This window comes from Branchiostoma lanceolatum, chromosome 1, assembly GCF_035083965.1.
Source record: "Branchiostoma lanceolatum isolate klBraLanc5 chromosome 1, klBraLanc5.hap2, whole genome shotgun sequence".
NCBI classification, from domain to species: domain Eukaryota; kingdom Metazoa; phylum Chordata; class Leptocardii; order Amphioxiformes; family Branchiostomatidae; genus Branchiostoma; species Branchiostoma lanceolatum.
Window position 1 is genome coordinate 15,120,120 of NC_089722.1, and position 19,852 is coordinate 15,139,971.

Consider the following 19,852-nt stretch of genomic DNA (forward strand, 5'->3'; position numbering starts at 1 on the left):
AAACCGCTTTCTACAACATTACGTTGCAGTGCTAATATTAGAACTTGTATATAGCATCAATGTTTGGTATTTGCTTCACAACGGTTAAGAGATAACTACATAGATTGATGTTAAAAAGATTTGATAAACAAATTCCCTTGATAAATAAAGAGCAAGTTTCATGAAATGCAAGGAAAAGAAAGAAAAACTGCAGAGAAAACGTAAGTTTCTGCAAAGTTAGCTACAGGATTAATAACCTCACCACAACCTCCTTAGTGAACGGTAGAAAATCGATGCCTGCTTCAGTTCCAATCCTTTGGTATTGCCAGGATCTGAAGTTTCTTGTTAATGGTTGTCGGCTGCTGGCGGTGCATGGGGAAATAAACCGGAAAGGAAGGGGAATTGGACATTCGGCCGGGATTGAATTCTTACAGATATACTTCAAAAGGTACAGTTATTCACCCATATCACGTCTTCTGTGATCCCCCTCTTGTATGGGGATGGTGTATTGGGAGTCTGATAAGCTGTACTATCTCGGGCTTGCCTTACCGAACAAAGCCCGAAGTAATGAACTTCACAAGAATCCATACTGCAATATTAGTGAACTGTGGTACATTTGTGTCTTGGTTGAAAATGAAATAAGTTATACCTTGCCGAGAAAATCAATTCAGTCTCTTTGGTTGAAAAAGTTTCATGGGCGCGACAATGCCATTGGGGTCTCATTAGGATGAAGAGCATATTATGACATGCAGTATAATTTTATTTCATTTTATTCTATTCTATTCTATTCTATATTATTCTATTTCATTTCATTTTATTTCATTACAATTATTGCAAACAGTGCAAGCAGCTATTTCTGGTGTCATGACACACAAATATTTTATTTCATTTCGTTTTATTTTATTTTAGCTCATTTTATTTTATTTTATTTTAGCTCATTTTATTTCAGTTTACTTTAACAGTGCAATCAGCTATTGCTGGTGTCCTGACTGGCTGTCTCACACATAATATGCCCGTTTTTACACTTGTGTAGAGTGAAGAATGCCGTGTAAAGTGCCTTTTCCCAAGGTTACCACAACGGTGGCGCCAAGGGATTTGGACCGCTGGGTTCCGGGCCGAAAATCCTACCGTTACGCCACACGATCCCACTGGATGACAAACATCTACTGATAGTCACAATTGCCAACCGTTAATTAAGTAAGGGTAACGGTTGTATTTGATCGACCCGTCTCCAATTTATTCATGTTCACTAATTGGCCCTTCAATGTCAAGAGCAAGATACGTACTAGACACATCTGCTTTAGAACTTTATAATCATCCCACAGTTATTTATCGGGGTCTTATATATAATCACCCACTGGATGTACATGAAAACAGACAGGATTGTATCCATGGCAATACTTACACATTTTGCTTAAGCATACAGTTTGAGTAAAGAGAAATATCGTACCTACGTACAAAACGTTACACTCAATTTTTCTGCTTTAGTCATTGCAGCCATAAACTTACATTATGAAGATTCCTTTGTCACAATGAGTTATTCGTATGAATATCCAATGACAATTATTCTAACGTTGCACAATAGAACTTCTGAACGCTTTGCCAGGCTTTGACTACACAGTTCACTGACTCAAAGAAATGATATTGATTCTCCCTATTTCTTAAGAACTTATAAGACATTGACAGATGGATGTGGTAGCACTGAACCAAACTTCAAAACTTATTTCTTTAACAAGAAAGTACTTCGAAGTACATAAATCAAGTAAAAAGACTTCAAACTTCAAAGATAACAGTAGCTTCGATTTGTGTAAAAAAATCTCAATACTCGTCCTACGGCGTCGCTATTTCAGGGGTGATCTTGGGATTAATCTATCACGGCATTACACAAATTGCAGTCTAAAGTGGAATTTCCCGATGACCTGTTCTCGAGGGAGCGGAAAATGACAGACCGTAATCCGGCGGTGGGCGGATCTACAGGTGATTGACACAAAATCATTCCCGAGCCAGGACGACATCCCAAGGTGATAACTGAGTTAAATCAAGAGGACTGATTTTGTTGTCTCTGATACCTTGACTCCTTTTGGAGTTTTGCCAGCTAATTGTGATTTTATTGTCGAATAGAGCATGTAGTTTCTCACAACGTCTTATTCCATTGTTATGACTGTTGTTTTATGTGATCCATATACTGTTACATAGTTCCTGCTGCTATATCATAAAATGCTGTCGATTTATTCAATCAATGACATTTAAAAGAGACCTCCTTGATATATTGAAACCTTCAAGTTGGTAGATAGATGTAGTGAATGATAACGATAGAATATCCAAATATTTAATATTGACGTAATGGACTGAATTACGCCGACAGCCTTTTCACGTACGGACCGCAGGGTCCAATCAGAACATGTTATTGTGTTATCACGAACATTGCCGATGTTTTATAACCTGCTTAAAAACGCAAGCCAACAGAACATGTTGTTGTGTTTTCACGAACATTGCCGAGGTTTTATAACCTGCTTAAAAACGCAAACCATCATATGCCGAACACATGCAGTCGTCCCAGCATTCTAGCGATTGGACGCGCTTGGCTACAGATCCTCGTCCCGTCATAAAATGGCTGACTATAGCGGAGACGCGCTGTTTCTGGTGATTTACCTGTCCTTGGTGCTGAAAGGTAGGGGTTTGTTACTACGACTATAACACGTATAGACAGACACTGCTCCTATCAACTAGCCAATAATGCCAGCATGCGTAACGTTGCACGTTCTATGAAAGGTCAAGGGATGGCTAAATATCCCCTTAGCAGCAGGTCTTTTACGTATTTTCTAGCCTGTGTCCGTAAATCTTGGGATATCGGATCGATGGTTTATTTAGCATCACTCTACGAAGATGCATTAACTTCAAAGTACAGTGAAACAGAAGGCGGCATTGCAAATCGTTCACGTACGACTGTGCGTGCACGCTAATACTTAATACTTAAGTGTGATATGCATTGCTCTGTTTGCTATGTCCAATGTTAACGTATGTTGTATTGGTAGAGGCTGTAGAGAATCCAAGAGTTAAACCTTGCATTTCCTGTAAAAACTTCTCCGCAGCCTTTTCATGTCATACAAACGTCGAATAGATTCAGAATGAATGTCAAGTGCCCATGCGGATTTGTGGAAACATAAATCCCTCATAATAGTGTCCCAGAAGATCAAACAAATATAAGTCCTGGCCATAAGACCGTCCCGGTAGGCGTGCTAATACCTAGACAAATGGTGCAAAATCATTTCCCAGATGATCAATCAAAGCAGCGGTAACGTTGAAGAAGGGGTGTCGCAAAGTAGGCCTTCATCGATCGTTGTCCATATAAAACAGTTTGTCTCCATTAGCCATAATCTCCTGTCTCCCCATTTCGTGCCATGATGGCATACTTAGAAAGAAAAGTTGCCGCCGAACGCCACTGATTACTCGCCATGCTAAGTGCAATTGGACGTCTCATTTCTTTTCCTGTCAGATAGCTCCCGCTGCTATATCAAAAACCTTGCAGCCTTGACTCTTAGAACAGAAACAAGGGATTCAAACGCAACATGTTGAACATTATGGGTCTTCTGATATTTTTGAAAGCTGTGTAGGGCTCCTTGATGTAGTTTTAATTGAATTATAATTCACCATTAGAGACTGTTGGTATCTCCTGCCTCCCCATTTCGTGCCATGATGGCATATTTAGAAACAAAAGTTGCCGCCGAACGCCACTGATTGCTCGCCGTGCTAAGTGCAATTGGACGTCTCATTTTTTTTTCTGTTCAAACTTATTCCTTATTCAGCCTTAACTCTTAGACCGGAAGCTTGTGATTTGAACATGTTGAGCATTACTGTTTTTTTTATATTTGCTATAGCTGTAGCTGTGTGGGGCTCCATGGAGTAGTTTCTAATTGCATGAAAAATTCAATAAGGCCATTAATAGAGATTGTTGATATCATTATAAATGATATATCAGGGGTCCCTTGCCAGTCCTAATTAACCACCCACACAGCTTGCTACAAAGTGCTACAAATATAGCTACTTAATCGTTGGTTCGTTAATAAAGAAATACTTTTTATTTCATTGTTTTGGACAACAAGTAATACATACTTCATAGATGTTAAAAATTGCACTTGTTGTTAGCTCCTACATGTAAGTAAAGTTGGGGGAATTTCAAACCATTTGCTGCCTCTTTTCATAAACTTACGAGGTCACAAGTGAAGAAAACGTTTGTCCAGAAGGAGCTTTCCCAAATAACACGTTTTATCATGCTTTAAAGTTGACATGACACAAACGTGTCCTAAACTGATAATCCGTATATGTCTGTCATTCTGTACTCTGGTTAACAAGCTAATCCCCATACAATTGTGATATCATGTACGATGTTTCATATAAATCCTTCAATATTAGACTCTGTGGGAGGTACGTCGACGTGGTCTGTTGCCTGCAGAGGTGTCTGCTGTCAATCTAATAAACAAGGCCCCTGCGTTGGCCGGTCGATTAAATAGATTGTGTCAGCTGCATTGCAACGAGAAATGTGGTTTTTATGTGCCTTTTATATAGGTGTCGACAAAATACCAGTAAAACAACATACTGACAAAGCTCAAGATGTAAGATTCATTCAAGGTTTAATATTTGTTTATTGGTTTGTCGCAGTTCACCAAACTGAAATAAAACCAATGTACAAACAATTTTGAGCCTGGCAGTCTAGTTGACATGCAAATCATCTTATACGTATCTAAAAAACCCAAAAAAATATACGAGTAATAGACAACTTTATTTTACGAATTATGTTGTTAAAATCCACATCGATGGAACAGAATACTAGTACCACATTTCAGTTCCACAACTTCTTGATGTACTTAATCCGAGGAACATGCAACAGTGCACACTACCATCTTCCTGTTATGTACAGATCACTTGAAGCTTTCCAACTATAGATTGCACAAGGAGCCCACTTAATGCTGAATCATTCCTGAAGGTGACATCTCATTCCAACACCCTGCACATGGTTGTACTTGGCACCTATCCGGGATCAAAGGGTCAGAGAAAAGGCTATTACCCAAGATTGTATCATGCTTTTTAATCTTCGATAATGTAAAACAGGTGAGGCACATGCCTGGTGATTCCCCAGGAATGATTTCTCTATGGACCGCGGACGAATTGCTTCCTGAGTTTTATGCGTTGAGAGGGCTTATATTACCCATCGGCTTTTGCTAAACCTTTCGTATTAAATGGATCTGTTAGCGCTTAATGTAGGCTATCTGGGTATCACAGTGGCCAAGTGTCAATCCTTATTCCGGAAGGGTATGGGGGAGGTGGTGCAATTGACTAACGGCGTCACTTTGATATGTGAATTGAAGTCGACAATGCGAGTGGTGGTTTCTGTTGAGTGGCAATTGCTGAAAAAGCTTCTCGACATAATGGCAGAGAAACCCTCGCACGAACATGTATCACGTACCTTTCAAAGCACGGGAGCAGCTTTGATCTTTTTCAAACGTCTTCGCTTCGGCTTTTCTGCGGTTCTTAAGAGGGTACTTTTAAGTAGCCGTGATGTGAAGAGGTTACGGTACGTCCCATTATCTATGACCTTAATGTGACGCTAAGAGGAGTCGAGCATAGCGTAGAGCAACGTTTTACGGAAATAATGCCAGGCCAGATATGGGGTTAACAAATTGCACTCCACCACAAATGTGATGTGTGTAGTATTCGCTCTATTTCCTCTCTGACCCGCTACCCGTATGTTCAAGGTGGCCATTGCGTGATAGCAATATGTATCAACTGGCTTCGACTGTATATGAAAATGATTTCAAAGCTGAAGGAACGGACTTCGTAGCAACTGATGCTTCGATTTTTACCTTTCTAGCCTTTTTTTTTCAACAAAATGCATGCGTAGTCTTAAATAAATCAAATTAAACTGTTTTAAGTTATGATGTACAAAATTGATATCTAGTGTCATCCTTTCTGCCAGTAAACTTGTTTCATTGTTCTTCTACTGGGTCGAAAGTCAAATGAGCTTTAATGTCTATGCCTGATAGCTTCTAATGAAGTAAGTGATTGTTCCGCGCCCTATGTGTGACAAGGCTCCCCAAAGAGATGTACTCCATCGGAAAAAATAATCCCCTACATAACGCCCTAAATACGCGCGTCTTTTAACGAGAGGGAAGGGATTTAAAACATATGGAAAGAAACGAGAATAATATTAAGATATACAACCTTATTTATCGTATTTACTTATGCCATTACGAGACGGGCCCGAAAGACTCTGACAAAGCTCTTTGTTAGGGATGATGAGTGTTTCCTGTAGTTACCTGATGCTCAACGGTGGGAAACACGCAGGAAGCAGGCTCTCCCAGTGAACCCACGGTCGTAAATCAATAGATTTGACCTCTTTGTATCTCTAAAGCATGATTACGAGACGTCAGAGGTGGGATTTTGAGCCCGTGTAACCCCTGGGCTCAGGGCAAAGCAGTAACGACATCGGTCTGCCATGCAGAAGGCAGTAGCTTGTGTTGATGTATGCTATCAGTGTACCGTATTCTATAGAGAAACAATCTATTTACAATTCAATCTGTTTGTGAACGAAAATATACATGTATGTCTTCATTGTGGCGTATCCAAGAGAAAAATTTATGTTACCCAAGACATTATGTGAACGATACAAAATTGCTCTAATTCTTAAGCATCGGCCATATTTAAAAACATGCTGAATTGTGTAATGATATTTGGGTGTTTATTGACAATTATCGAAAGAGACACTGATCTGCATTGATGTCCACCATGAAGGACATCAAAATGTATATCTAGTATATCTCACCGGAATAATCAGGATATAAGATAATGATGATGATGATGACCTGGCTGTGGTAGAGGGCAATATACGTGTATTTTTTAAATTCATTCGTCAACACAATATACTATCTCGCATTAAACATATAGTAAAAGATAGAAAAATAAAGAGATAGATATTTTCAAAATTGCTGACATATCAATAAAGGATTGACAAATTTATGTACAAGGTTGTATCTGGATAGCACCTTCTACTGGCAACCTTACTGGTCAAGTACCCCGGAGATTATACATGGCGCCAAGGTCAAATCAATAATTCTAATTTGAGGTCCCAATATTCAAGGACTATTATTTACAAGGTGCTGGTTTTCGTGTAGACACCTATTTTGCGTTTTTTGTACATGAGAAATCAGTTACGTGTGCATATTTGACAATTTGAAATGAGAAAGTTAAGTAATCAGATAAAAGGCCAAACATAAATGTTTGTAGTATAGTTCTATCAAAACTATGTACTTTTTGCTTCTACCAGCAGGTGCTGGAAGGTATGAAAACAACAACAGCTCTGCTATTTTTGATATAGCACCGTAAAGGCTGATATTATGAGATCATTCATACTTAGTTTAAGGCAACAAAATCATCTGACCTAAAACCTGGAAATAATAATGAAGGTCAAAACTACTATGGTATTATAACTTTCTTTTTTCAAATTCTAGTACAATTCTCAGAGTTCTCAACTCTTGGTATTGATAAGCATGTAACAGGGCATGCATAGATATCAATCTAACCTCTAATTTTCTTTTATAGAGATGTGGCGTGGTCAAATGGAAAACTTTGGGGTCTGAAATCGTGCATCTTGTAGACAGGACCATTGTAAGCCAATATTCATTGGAACACGAGACCAAACCCAATACGCGATGCCATGAATAGCAATAAAGAAGTACATGATACGGGCTCTTCCGCAGTGGCATCAATTGGGCATGCTGCTCAGTGCGTTCAAAGATTGTTGCAGTGATAGGCGGTTCTTACGTTTCGACTTGAATACGACACGCAAGATTAGTTTGCACCACGAAGACTTTAAGCAACCCCGACGGCTAATGTCAGACTGTAATCACAGTAAAGGCTTGTACTGGGTTGACCAGAGGTCAACATTGAGAAGGTGATCTCGTTTTTAATCTACAGAAATCGCAATCTGGTGTTGAGTGTCGTGGGTGTAAGATCTCTAGAGAAACGTGAGCATATTTGAAAATCCACCCACGATAGACATATTTTCCATTTTACATATTCAGCAGAATATGTTGACTGATGGGGATCAAAAGAACTGTTGTTTAGCTTAATAACAAAGTTTATACAAGGTGACACCAGAATTGCGTTGCTTATCATGTTATCTCTTTTAATTCAAACAGTTTGAGACATGTGTTAAGCTCAACTTATAGATAAAAACGGCTTGCTGTGAGTCATATTTTCCAACCTTGATTAAATTCTTTGCATTACAAGAATTGTGGCTGAATCTTTAATAGATAAGAACATCAATAACTATTCCTGCAATATATATATATATATATGGATCTATAACCCTGCTAAGTTCTTGCTTCGTACATTCATAACAAACCCATGAATAAACATTCTACAGTCCAAAACACAACAGAGACCAGATAATCAATTCCTGACCCGAAATGTCCCCAGAAGAATTATATAATTTGTCAAATCATTCCCTGGACTCGACATGAGACTCTCTGCGGACAACGTTGAGTGTGACCTTCTATTATCTCTATACATCATGATGTAAGGATAAAGGTCAATTGTCGTTTAGTCCCAGGAAGCGTATTCCTCACACTAAACTGTCTCGTCCAGGGGTATTGACAAACCTTGGCCCAAATCCAAAGCAATAAATCTTAGGCAGATGAGTGCATGCTCACAGGGAATGTCTGCTCATCATGAGAAGAAAATATTCTTACAATATCAAAGGCGTGCTATTTTTATCGGGGTACATACTGCCGATGTCGATCTTTGTACGTTATTTGAAGCATTTATTTTTCACAACTTTATTCACCACCAACATTTTTACAACCAAGGTCAATATCAAGTTAAAATTCCAACATCATAATCAGTCAAAACAATACTTGAAACTAACATTACAGAAGCAATACAACATTGTAAACAAACTAACTAGCTTTGACAAGTAGGTACATGAAATAAAAATTAGTATTGTTATTTGAAGCATACTGATAATTTCAATATAATAAGTGTGATTTCACTTTGACTATAGTAATATCTCCAAACTTCTAAAGGTGTCATTAGTTTCAGCTTCAAGCTACGACGTCCTTGGTGATGCCATTCACAGTAATCCGATCTTTTAACCTCATTTAAGTCGCAATATTGCATTGTGCTTTCACGTGGGATGGCGTGATATCGTGTGGTTGAAAGATAAAAGTACACGTTTGATACATGTTTAAAGCCCCTATCTCACTGGGCAAAAAATTGTTGGAGACTAGTTGCAAATGACATTCGCTAACTTGTCTCTCACAGTTGCCAAGTTGTTTCCACGCGGTTTCGAATGAACGCCAATTCGTCGCCGACATATTTCATATGTTAATCATAAGTGAACATCGTTTTATCACTGCAAATCTTTTTGATGCGTTTTGGTCATTTTGAGTGCTAGGGAAAACTTGTCGGAAAGTTGCCAAGTCGTCGCCACTTTAAGTCTCCGACAAGTTTCCGCCCAGTAAGATACCGGCTTAAGTCGCCATCAGGTCGCAACCAGTGGGATAGGGGCTTTAGCACGGTATTTTAGACTTAGAACGTACATGAGTTCTAACACTTTAGAGTTAAGCATTATCGCGGAAGTTGAACAAAATGTTTCCTCGGCGTTTGTAATTGAAGCAAATTTAAAATCCAATGAACACAATTGTCACTATGTAAAGAATTGTAGATATGATGCCCAATACACCTGTACTCTACATAAAGGTACGATTGATTGTTGAATCTGTTAAACCTTTTATTCAAAGAGGAAATTGTCATTAACAGAGCCCTCCTGAACTCTCCCTAGGGTTATTTTTATTGTTAATATCTATATTTACTGTCATAGAGGTGATGAAATTGACAGTAAAATTTCGAGGCAAGATTGTAATGTGACACATTGATTGTTTGTTTGTTTGTTTGTTTGTTTTATTATTATGATTTGTATTATATGTTTTTATGTGTCAGCCGCTCTTCATCTTTAATGATGGCAACAACAGGCTCTTGTCGAATTTTTTGTTTAATTAGTATTTTAGCTAGATAATGAAAAATTATATCTCATGAAATTAATACAAGATAACACGTTTGGAAAGGCATCATGGAATAAGGTTAACATACTTTTTTTAAATTGAATATACGCCACTGGACAAGTTTTCTGAGAAACCGTCTAACCTTCAATTCCAAGAAGCCAGTATGCTGGAATCATATTGGTTCATGTTCATTGAATAAATGTTCACCGTGACTAGCCTTTCTTTCAAGCACTACCAAAAGTAATTAGATATTGATCGACATTTTATCTCATTTCTCCCAAAACCAATCCACGCTCTAAACCACATCACCAACAGTTAATCAGTTCTCTGCTATCGTCTTCAAATTTGCAAGCTCCAATAGTTTATATACCACCTCGACCAAATCAATGCAAATGACTAGCTTTACGTTAAAGGAAACTCAAGCAATATTAGGGCCCGAAAATCGGATTTTGATAGTCAATTCATTTAGTCCTTTCTATACATGATTAGTTTAACAACACTATCACAATGTATAACGACGTCCATGATGCAAAAATTTGTAGGCTCGTGAAACTAAGGGGATCATTTTACGGTACGTTTTTGCCCGGTTTTGAAATAGTCAAAGTATGAAATTAATACGCAAATGTGCTAAACAGTGTTAGTAAATGTCACTGCCAAAAGATTTCAGCATTTTTTCGTTCCATTTTCTGGGCGCTTAAATTGCTTTGGTTGCCTTTAACATCTTAAGTTTGGGCACTACTTCTTATTAAGTTTTCTTGTAGTGCCCAATACTCGTGCCTGGAGATTTTCTCTCCGATAATAAAAGTTGGATTGATGTTGAGATTACGCAGTGCCGCAAATTGGCTTTAAGGTCCACCAGGGCATTGACCATGATAGTAATATAATACGCACATCATATATGTATTCATAAATATTGGCTTAGAGTCGATATTCTAATACCAAAAAATACATTCGACAGACCCAACTGCAACACCTGGATTTATATGTACATCCCTAAGGTAAGTGGAAAAGTTAGTTGAGATATGACTTTTTTATGTATATTATATTATTATTCCCAATGGTGGATGATCATGCATGAGCAGCTAGTTGCAAGGAAAACGTCGTGATACCATTTATCTGAAACGCAGAAAGTTACAATTGATTGACTGTGACCGCGACGAACTGATGATAAGCTGTAAGTTTAATACTCTTCGTCAAAAGCTAATAAATTCTAATCTTCCGCTATATATCATCAGTGTCAGATTATACCATACCAATAACAAAGATTCCTTGAGGGAAGGAGGCTCAATTACTACTTATCCCTTTTTATCTTAATCGTCATACTTTCTCGATAACGGGAACACTAAGAAGATTTACAACATTTGATGCAAACAATAAGAAACTTGCTCTAGTATACCTAACAGTGAGTTGATGATACCTAACTGTTACGAACCGTCCCTATCTTTGGGTAAAGTCATTCTTCGGTTCTCTGATTACCAAGTCCTGGACACCCATAACTGCCGCCGCGGAACAAATTACTGTAATGACGATACCTCACATCAGCAGACGAGTTAATCGCTGAGCGGGACTCAGTTCCCAACGAATACGTGCAACGACTACAAATTTAGCTGTATCAGTGTATGTGCCAGACCTGTGTTGGATAAGTAGAGAAATTGATAATCAAATCCATAGCTGAAAATCGCATACAGATATCGTTAATTCCAATGATAACTTCAATGAATACATAAATATGCTGTAATGGGCGCTAATCTAATTTTTGTACCTCATTTCGTTGCTGCACCAAGATATTGAAAATAACTTTCATATCATAATTAGTCATCTATGTAAGTCTGCTGTTGGTTTTGTCAATCTTGTCTCTCCGTGCTGAGATATGGGTGCTATTTACCAATTAATACAATGCACTGATAACATTTATCTGCTTGGCTCTGTAGCTGAATAAGAACATTACTTCCACATATGCTTTTATTACGATAAACTGTAAACATTATTCTTGACAATATCTTCTGTGTCTGTATAAATTCTTAGACTGATTTTAATTTTTGACATTTCTGTATCATTCCGGAATCGCCTAGAATCACTGTTCAAGCAATCAATCATCGACGTTCTTTTTCAGTTGGTACTCTTTTTTATGATATACAACAGGCCTTTTTCATCGACGTCGAGTAGGTAATACAAAACTAGGTGAATAACCGCGTGTACAGCCAATGGGGGGTGTAAGGGTTTTAACATGTGTTGGAATGGCCAGACTTTGCTTTCAAAGGCTGCATATCTGCAAAATTCTATTACTTATGTTTCGATACCTTGTCCCCGGTTTACCAAATGTTTAAGCAATGCTCTTTTAGCATTCCGTGCTCTACTTCCTGCAAGCGACACGATGTCTCCGCCAAGGATTCTTTTGACCACAAACTGCCTTAATGTATCGTGTCATTCAATAAATACAAAATTATGAGCTCCCCTGGGACACAGCAGCTAACAATGATATTCACAAAGGCATTCCATAAAATTCAATTGCATTTTTGTGCTTTTATGGGGCAATAGGTCTGTGCATTGTCAATAATAAAAGCTCCCACGAAGGCAATAGGGGGTTGTTGCAATGCAGTTATCTATATATATACTGACAAAATACATTGTTACACGCATCTGATGATCACTGGGAAGGTACAAATTGCTCTGTATCGAGTTAGGAATTTGGGGCATGCCTGGGTAATACTGCAGGAACTACTAAAAGTTGTTTTTTGACAGATGATTTGAATGTAAACGGGTCAATTTCGAATTTGATAGTATGGCTAGGTCATAAAACTCATTTGTGGAGAACCATTACCTGTTTATGACGCAGTACTACTGGTATTCCTATTACCCCGCTTGCTATTACCAAGGCTCGGTAAAGTCGGCGGAGGGATAGAGAAATGTGAAGTACTAGAATATCTAGGTTTATCGTACCGATTTGCCACCGTTATAAGCCCCGGTTACACATAGCCAAACATGGCTTCCCGACCTTCCTCCAACCATGGTTGGGAGTGGTCCAGGAGCTGTCCTCTGTGGTCCAATGGTGTTCGGCGCGGTCGGCTGGTGTTCGGCTGCGTAAGCCGAAAGTTTTAAAATTCTGAAATATTCGGCTGTGAACGAGAGGTCTGGAATGGGTTTGCTGGTGGTTGGAATTAGTCCGTTGTGGTCAGGGTGTGTTTGGGAGTCAAGTTTGATCGAAAACTGTTCAAACTGCTCCCGACCTACCGCCAACCTTGTTCGGCTATGTTTAACAGGGGCTTTATCGGTTTGCCCTCAGGCTCAGCTATGGCCATGGTGTTTGATAATATGTCTATCTACTAGTAATTAGTACATAGATCAACTTGCTGGGGATGTAGGGGTGAGGTCTGAAGAACTAGACCAACTAATGGCGGACCGTGACGCCTGGAGGGAGAGAGCAACCTTAGTCCGGGCAAGCCGCCCGATATGATTATGATCAGTAATTAGGTAGATGCCACTGCAGTCCCCGACCCTCAGATGGGGTTTGGTGTGTATATATATGGTGCATATAGACACACACACCGGACTTGGAATCTGGCAAATATGGTCCCACTGTCATTATCCAGCACCAGAAGCCAATCGCTAGTTATGTCAGCCTATTTCGTGATACCCACCGGTACCCCCTGCATTTAACCGCATTTATCCTGCCGCAATTTCCGGTTGTTTACCATTCTTAACGCATTGTAATGCAGATGCCCGCGGTTTAACTATTGTTTTATGCCGCCTGCAGCTGACACCACTTACCACCAACACAACTAGATGGGGCTAATCTACCCTGGCGAACAGCGCCGAACTCAATAACATTGCCTTGAGAATAGGTTCAACCTTCTAGTCAGAAGACATTAGGCAAATTCGATAACAAGCAACGATCTTTGAAATGATATCATTATTTCAACCCTTAATATAATATTCACTGGCATGTAAGGAATGAGGGTTGCTCATGAAATAACGCACGATTTAAACGGCATGTCAGTTTATCTTGGTAACCCATAAAACAAACAAATTAGCTGACACGTAAAATCCTTTCTCCTAGAAAATGTAATGAATATGATAAATCTATTTTTTAATCAAATTACAAGGAATGTCATTACTTGTTAGCAATTAACACTGCTCGTCGTTGATGTTCCGTTTGTTGTTTGTCAATCGTGATGTCGATTCAGTTGGCATACCTTTCTCAAGGTGGCGCTTCCTCGGTGATGATTGTGAAGCAGATACGAAACACAAGATGAGGCAATTACGGTAGTTTGCGCTGTGAACACTTTACCGCGAACTTTTAAAATCCACCACGAAAAGCCGTTCCTTTGTGTGACTGTAGCGCTACTATTATTTTAAACGCGAACTCAAAACCACTGCGAACACTCCATTTTCTCCTTAACGCGAAATTAAATCCCCGCGAAATTATTCATTCACTGTATTTGCAACGACTAAACATATATCTCTATAAGAATGTTTATTAGTTTTATCATCGGCAACTATTATGACAAGCCTATCAGTTTTCGGTGTGCTATAAAACAGCTGATTTATTACATTTGTATTTGGTTAACTCTTTTATTCAATTATTCATAGTCCAGCCCATTCGCTGTTCAATGTAATTTGCTCATGGTGGTTGCATTGACCCTGCATGCATTTTAAGCTGTAACAATTATCCTGGCACAAAAGTACGATAATGAACACCGACTTTAGAGACCGTCTATTTACACGCATATCAAGATAAAGCAAAGGTGTCGTTGCAAAATGCTCTCGACGGTTTCTCAGCATTCTTTAAAGGTCAGTCGTCCGTGGGTATTCTCACATACATACATATCGCCTTATTACAGCAATCGCAGGCTGGAGTACAATTTCCTGGTTGTTCACTCGTACGGGAGCGCGAAATGACAGGTCATCTGCCCACAGGGGTGGGTTCCGATCCACAAGTGATCGACGCCACGTCATTTCAAACTCTTGGCTCTATTTCCAGCTCACGCTTGCATGAAATCGAAAGAACAGCAAGGCAAAAAGGAAGATATTACCATGAGTTATCCAAATCAATCAAGCGACGTTGCAACATGATGCATGTCTGTTCTTTCTGGCTTTACCCAAAGACTTATTGACTTTCCGTTTCCCTCGGTGTGAGATTCATGGCGTGAGTTTTCATTTCTTTTCGACTTAGGTTATTTAATTAACTTTGACGGTGATTTGTGCGTGGTTTCGATCAGATAAAATTACGGTAATCGATTTGGACTGGAGCCTCACGAATTCAGGCCGATGTTTAATAACATGCGTTGACGCCAGCATTCATATGCCGAACACACCCAGTGTCTCACCATTCCTGCTGTTGGTCGCGCCTCGATACAGACACTCGTTTACAAGCATTCCATATAATGGCTGACTACGGAGGGAACATGCTGCTGCTGACCTTTCTGTCCTTGGTGCTGAAAGGTAAGGCGTTGTAGGTACCATTGTGTACTGATGACGCTTCCCTTCTACTAAAGATGGTATTGTTTCTGTGTCATAATTGCTTATTATGTGCACGCATCGTGCTCTTGTTTGAACAACCTATGGTTCGATTGATTTCGTCAGCAGCTGCCGGCCGTTTGCTGGTCTTGAGGCATTGTACCCTTAGGCCATACAGAACTACTCTATGAATATTTCGACCGATAGTCATTTGCGTTAGATGATGCCAGGAACTTGTATCTAATATAAGAAAAAAACTTGCACTTATTAAATGTAGCACATAGTACATGTAAATCGTCACCGTGCTTCTTTCGCGGTGCAGGCGTTTCAAGGTGTAGTGTAGGTCCGTGTACAAAGTGACATATTTGTCGAATATCGTTGTTTGAGCATTTTAGGCGTATTTTCAAGTTCCATGAAGGTTGAAGCGGGCAAACAACGAGTCCAATACATCTATGCACCGGTATAGAATACCTGTCTGCCAGTGTAATACAATTAGGCTCACCCAATACTCAAGACGCGGGCGGTCATTTGTGATCTGTATTGGGACAACAGCGTCTTGGCACTCTTACATGCATGTAGGGTATTCAGCTTAGTGATATACCTGATTGGCAAAGAAGGCCAATACTCTTGCTTGTTGTAAAAAGGGGCAACGGCATGTTGTAAAAAGGGGCAACGGCACAATTTGTTTCCCACTGGATTCCTGCCCAAAGACTTTTCAAGCGTTTACATCAAATAGAAGTAATACATATTGCATTACGTACTTAACGCCGCAGAATGCACATTCTACTAATTGCGGGTTCTGGATTATTCAATTTTCAGGCTATTTTCTCTTCACTAATTGCAATGTAGCCCTTGCCATTATGGGAAAAAGACGATTATCAGAACGCTACCTGCCAATGAGACGCTATATGTGTGTGCTGGGAATGCTAAGACACCGCCTATGTCGTAAAATTAACGGCGCGTGTAATGACCCCTTTCGTTTTCTACTCATGCTCGTTTGGTTAGAATTGTTGCCGAATCCCAAGAGACTACAGCGTGAGACCTTTGTAGTGTGTATGGAAGGAAATCGAATATTAATGTTTGGAGCCAAGAAGTCCAACCCGGATTCCAGGAAACTTCCTGTTTTCTCCCAAAAGACTTCCGGCTTCAGCAACAATGTGATCAAACAAACACAGGGCTGATGGTAGGTTCTTGAATAAGCCAGTGTTTTATTCATCTGAGTGCAGATATACATGGCTTCCATTCACGTCTCATGTCTTCCCTACGGATCAGACATACCAAAAATACGTCTTTCTTTCTCCTTTTTTGATATATAAGAGTGAATAGCAGTAAGATAGAATAAAAATGCTTATAGTTTTTACTAAAAAAAAGCATATATACACGGCGGTATATGAGATGTCATCAGCTACGTTTTCACATTTGGATTGTCCTCTAGCTCTGTTCCTATCGACTTGATGCATGTCACCGATGCTGTATCAAGGGAAAAGGCCATTATCAGAACCAGTTATCTGTGCCATCATTTTTATTGTCCAGATATGTAGTTTATTCAAGAGCAGTAAACCGCAAAAACTCCATTACTTCCAAGCTTCCCGGCTCAGAAAGATTCGCGAACCCATGTCTGCCGAAGCAATCAAATGACGTGCTCCCCTGAGCATGTTCTGCTGGAATTGGTTCGGATGTTGCGCACAGGATTGAACATTGCAAACAGAGGCTTCAATCACGTTTCTCAGCATCAAAACTCATCCAATGTGTCAAACTCCTATCAGCAGGGAGGTCATTCTTCGTCAAAAGCCTATTTTGGTAAGATTTGGCAGATGATACAGCATATCCTTTGTCTGATTTATTGCTTTATATGGCACCTGCTGTTACTTTGAATACGATTGCAGGTGACGTTCTTCTTAACCCTTCAGACGACTTCAATATACCCGAAGCGTTTGAAGACTGCCTTCTCTTCGCACGTTGGTGCCGTCACTGGTACACATCCGGTGGATATTGATGATCCCCACATGCTCAGAATAGAACAGTATGCAACCGTATTTCATACCGAGGTAAAGTATTCTCACCTCGTAGCCTGAATGGCGACCTACGTTAGATATGAATTATGGGGTCTGAGGAAAAACCGACGGTATCAAGCTTTTAATCTCCGGATGTGCGACGCAGGTAAGCCGTATGTGTGGCAAACGACCACTGAAAGCTTTTTTCCGCCAAGGGTCACATTATTACATTGCAGGTATACACGCCATGAAACTCCTTGTATGTCAGAGTGTTCGGATTAAATCTCCCCGTACAGACTTAATATTGCTTGGGGGGATGTGAAAGGTGAGGAAAACCACTTTGCCCCAGGCATGATGTATGTCCCGGGAAAAAACCCTTGCGGTGAAATTCATTTTTCCTATTGGAGTCACATTCTTTTGTCATCTGTGTCTTTGTAGTCAGCGACAGATGAATACCACATGTTTAATGACTTCTTGTCAAACTTCATCCAAGTCCATGCATGTTGGAACATTCACATACCTCCCGAAAGCATTCTTGTTTCGTGTACTTGATGGAATCACCGTGTAACCATGCATTTTAAGTGAAAACAACTGCCTTGTTCTTGAGATGTCAGGCTGTGCAATTGCCATTGTTTGTACCATTGAGGATCAACGTCTGCAATTCCAAAAGCAAAAACGACATCTCTCCCCACACAAATAACGTGACAATATCCGTCAAATGTGTATGTATCTCGATTAGTGCAAACATACATATAATGTATTTAGTTTTCAAGGCGTGGGATTAGTCCCGGTGGTTCTCAACACAGATGCCAGCTCAAGATAAGTAAAAGCGGGTTTAACAGATCGCACGGATGAAGAAACTTAGATTTCTGGATAATCATATCTATATTACAAGGCGACTGGAACGGGTATGAAGATGAAATGATTGCAAATATAACCACCTGCTGTGAATCAATAGCACTAGTCGTTTTATTCATCACGATGCGATGAGAAGGCAATGCTTGAAATGAGATTTTAATCTACAGAATCCTTCAGCCTCCACAAAGCAGAAAGAGTACGTCTGTCATGTGGCATACGCTACCGCCCCGCATATAATGCCACTGGTAACAAGTGAAAGCATCAAACAACAGGACTCAAGAGAAATGGCCCAGAAAGAGCCCAGGTGGAAAACTTGAGAAAAGTCATCTGTGCGTGCAATTTAGTAATCACTACTCATCAAAAGTTTAACCATATAGTTCTATTTTAGAGTATATTAGTGATACATAGATTCTGCGTTCTCTCTTTTGTTCTGTTTTTCATGGCAATTGGGATTTTACTAAACATTGTCGACTTCGTCACATTCAGTGTTGTATACTGGGAATTGTGAATGCTTCCCGAGCGCACATCTGAAGAATGTTCTCGACGACGACGTATATGCATGTTGCGCAAATACATTTGTTTACAGTACCTACATCTCTCCCATGCAAGTTTTTTTTTTTTTACATTTGGATGGTACAGTTTGACTGTTAGAATCTAACAACACCCACTAGCACTATTCTCGTCCGTTTTTTCCACAAATCACATTAGGCCGCATCAATTTACCGGGCTGTACTTCCTCCCCTGTCATCTCTAAGCAGGTCAACTGTGGAAATTGCCGTACACAAATGGCACCCTGCTAAGCCTCCTACTGGCAGGTGTGATAGTTCATGCAAAGTCGTACCATTTTCTTTCCATTTGGCAACACATATGTCTTAGCTACAATCATTTCACACCTACATGGCCGCCAAGAGCAGAGAACACATATCATGTTTCTCTGAAACAAAGTAAATTGCGAAATTGGCTTTCCCGTGTGTTAGCTCGAGAATAAATCATTTGTCAAGACTATGCTAGCTATATTTAATATCATGTAAAGAACGAATCTCCCGGTTGAGGAACGTTTTCTAATATTCCTTTCTTTATTATGGATGGTCTTTTGTTTACCATTTAAATCACATCGTTTGACTGCTTCCAGTAATTGAAACTCACTCATTGATAACCTATCCCTTTCATTTCATTCATACTACAATGGAAACTTTCTATCGAATCTTTTCAGGAAATATTTCTCCGGATTTATCAGAACTCCATTGCGGGTTTATACAATTTCATCAACATAATTCCTTGATGACCCCAATTCCAAAACAATGTTTTATTTCTGCCTAAATTTTTGAAAAGTGTAAACACGTGAGGGACAATCTTTTTTATAGGAATTTAAGAATATTTGATAGACATTCACATCTAAAATACCAACTACACGCAGTGCAACCAAACTTCCAAAACCGTGCGAACATAGAAACAATTTGTCTCCTACCACTCAATGATTCAACCATAATCAAGCATTGCGGGACA

General features: G+C 39.5%; 1 protein-coding gene across 2 annotated transcripts in view; it reads left to right on the forward strand.

Moving 5' to 3' along the window:
* The first annotated feature begins 2,403 nt into the window (after positions 1-2,403).
* Positions 2,404-19,852, forward strand: part of LOC136436836 (kin of IRRE-like protein 3) — a 34,061-nt gene continuing 16,612 nt past the window's right edge. The window contains exon 1 of one of the 2 annotated variants that reach the window (XM_066431198.1): positions 2,404-2,650. In XM_066431198.1, coding sequence (XP_066287295.1) covers positions 2,590-2,650 — 61 coding nt within the window. In that variant the 5' untranslated portion in view covers positions 2,404-2,589. Of the gene's footprint in view, positions 2,651-15,297; positions 15,480-19,852 lie in introns of those variants that run through there. The other variant, XM_066431209.1, reaches the window with a different exon arrangement.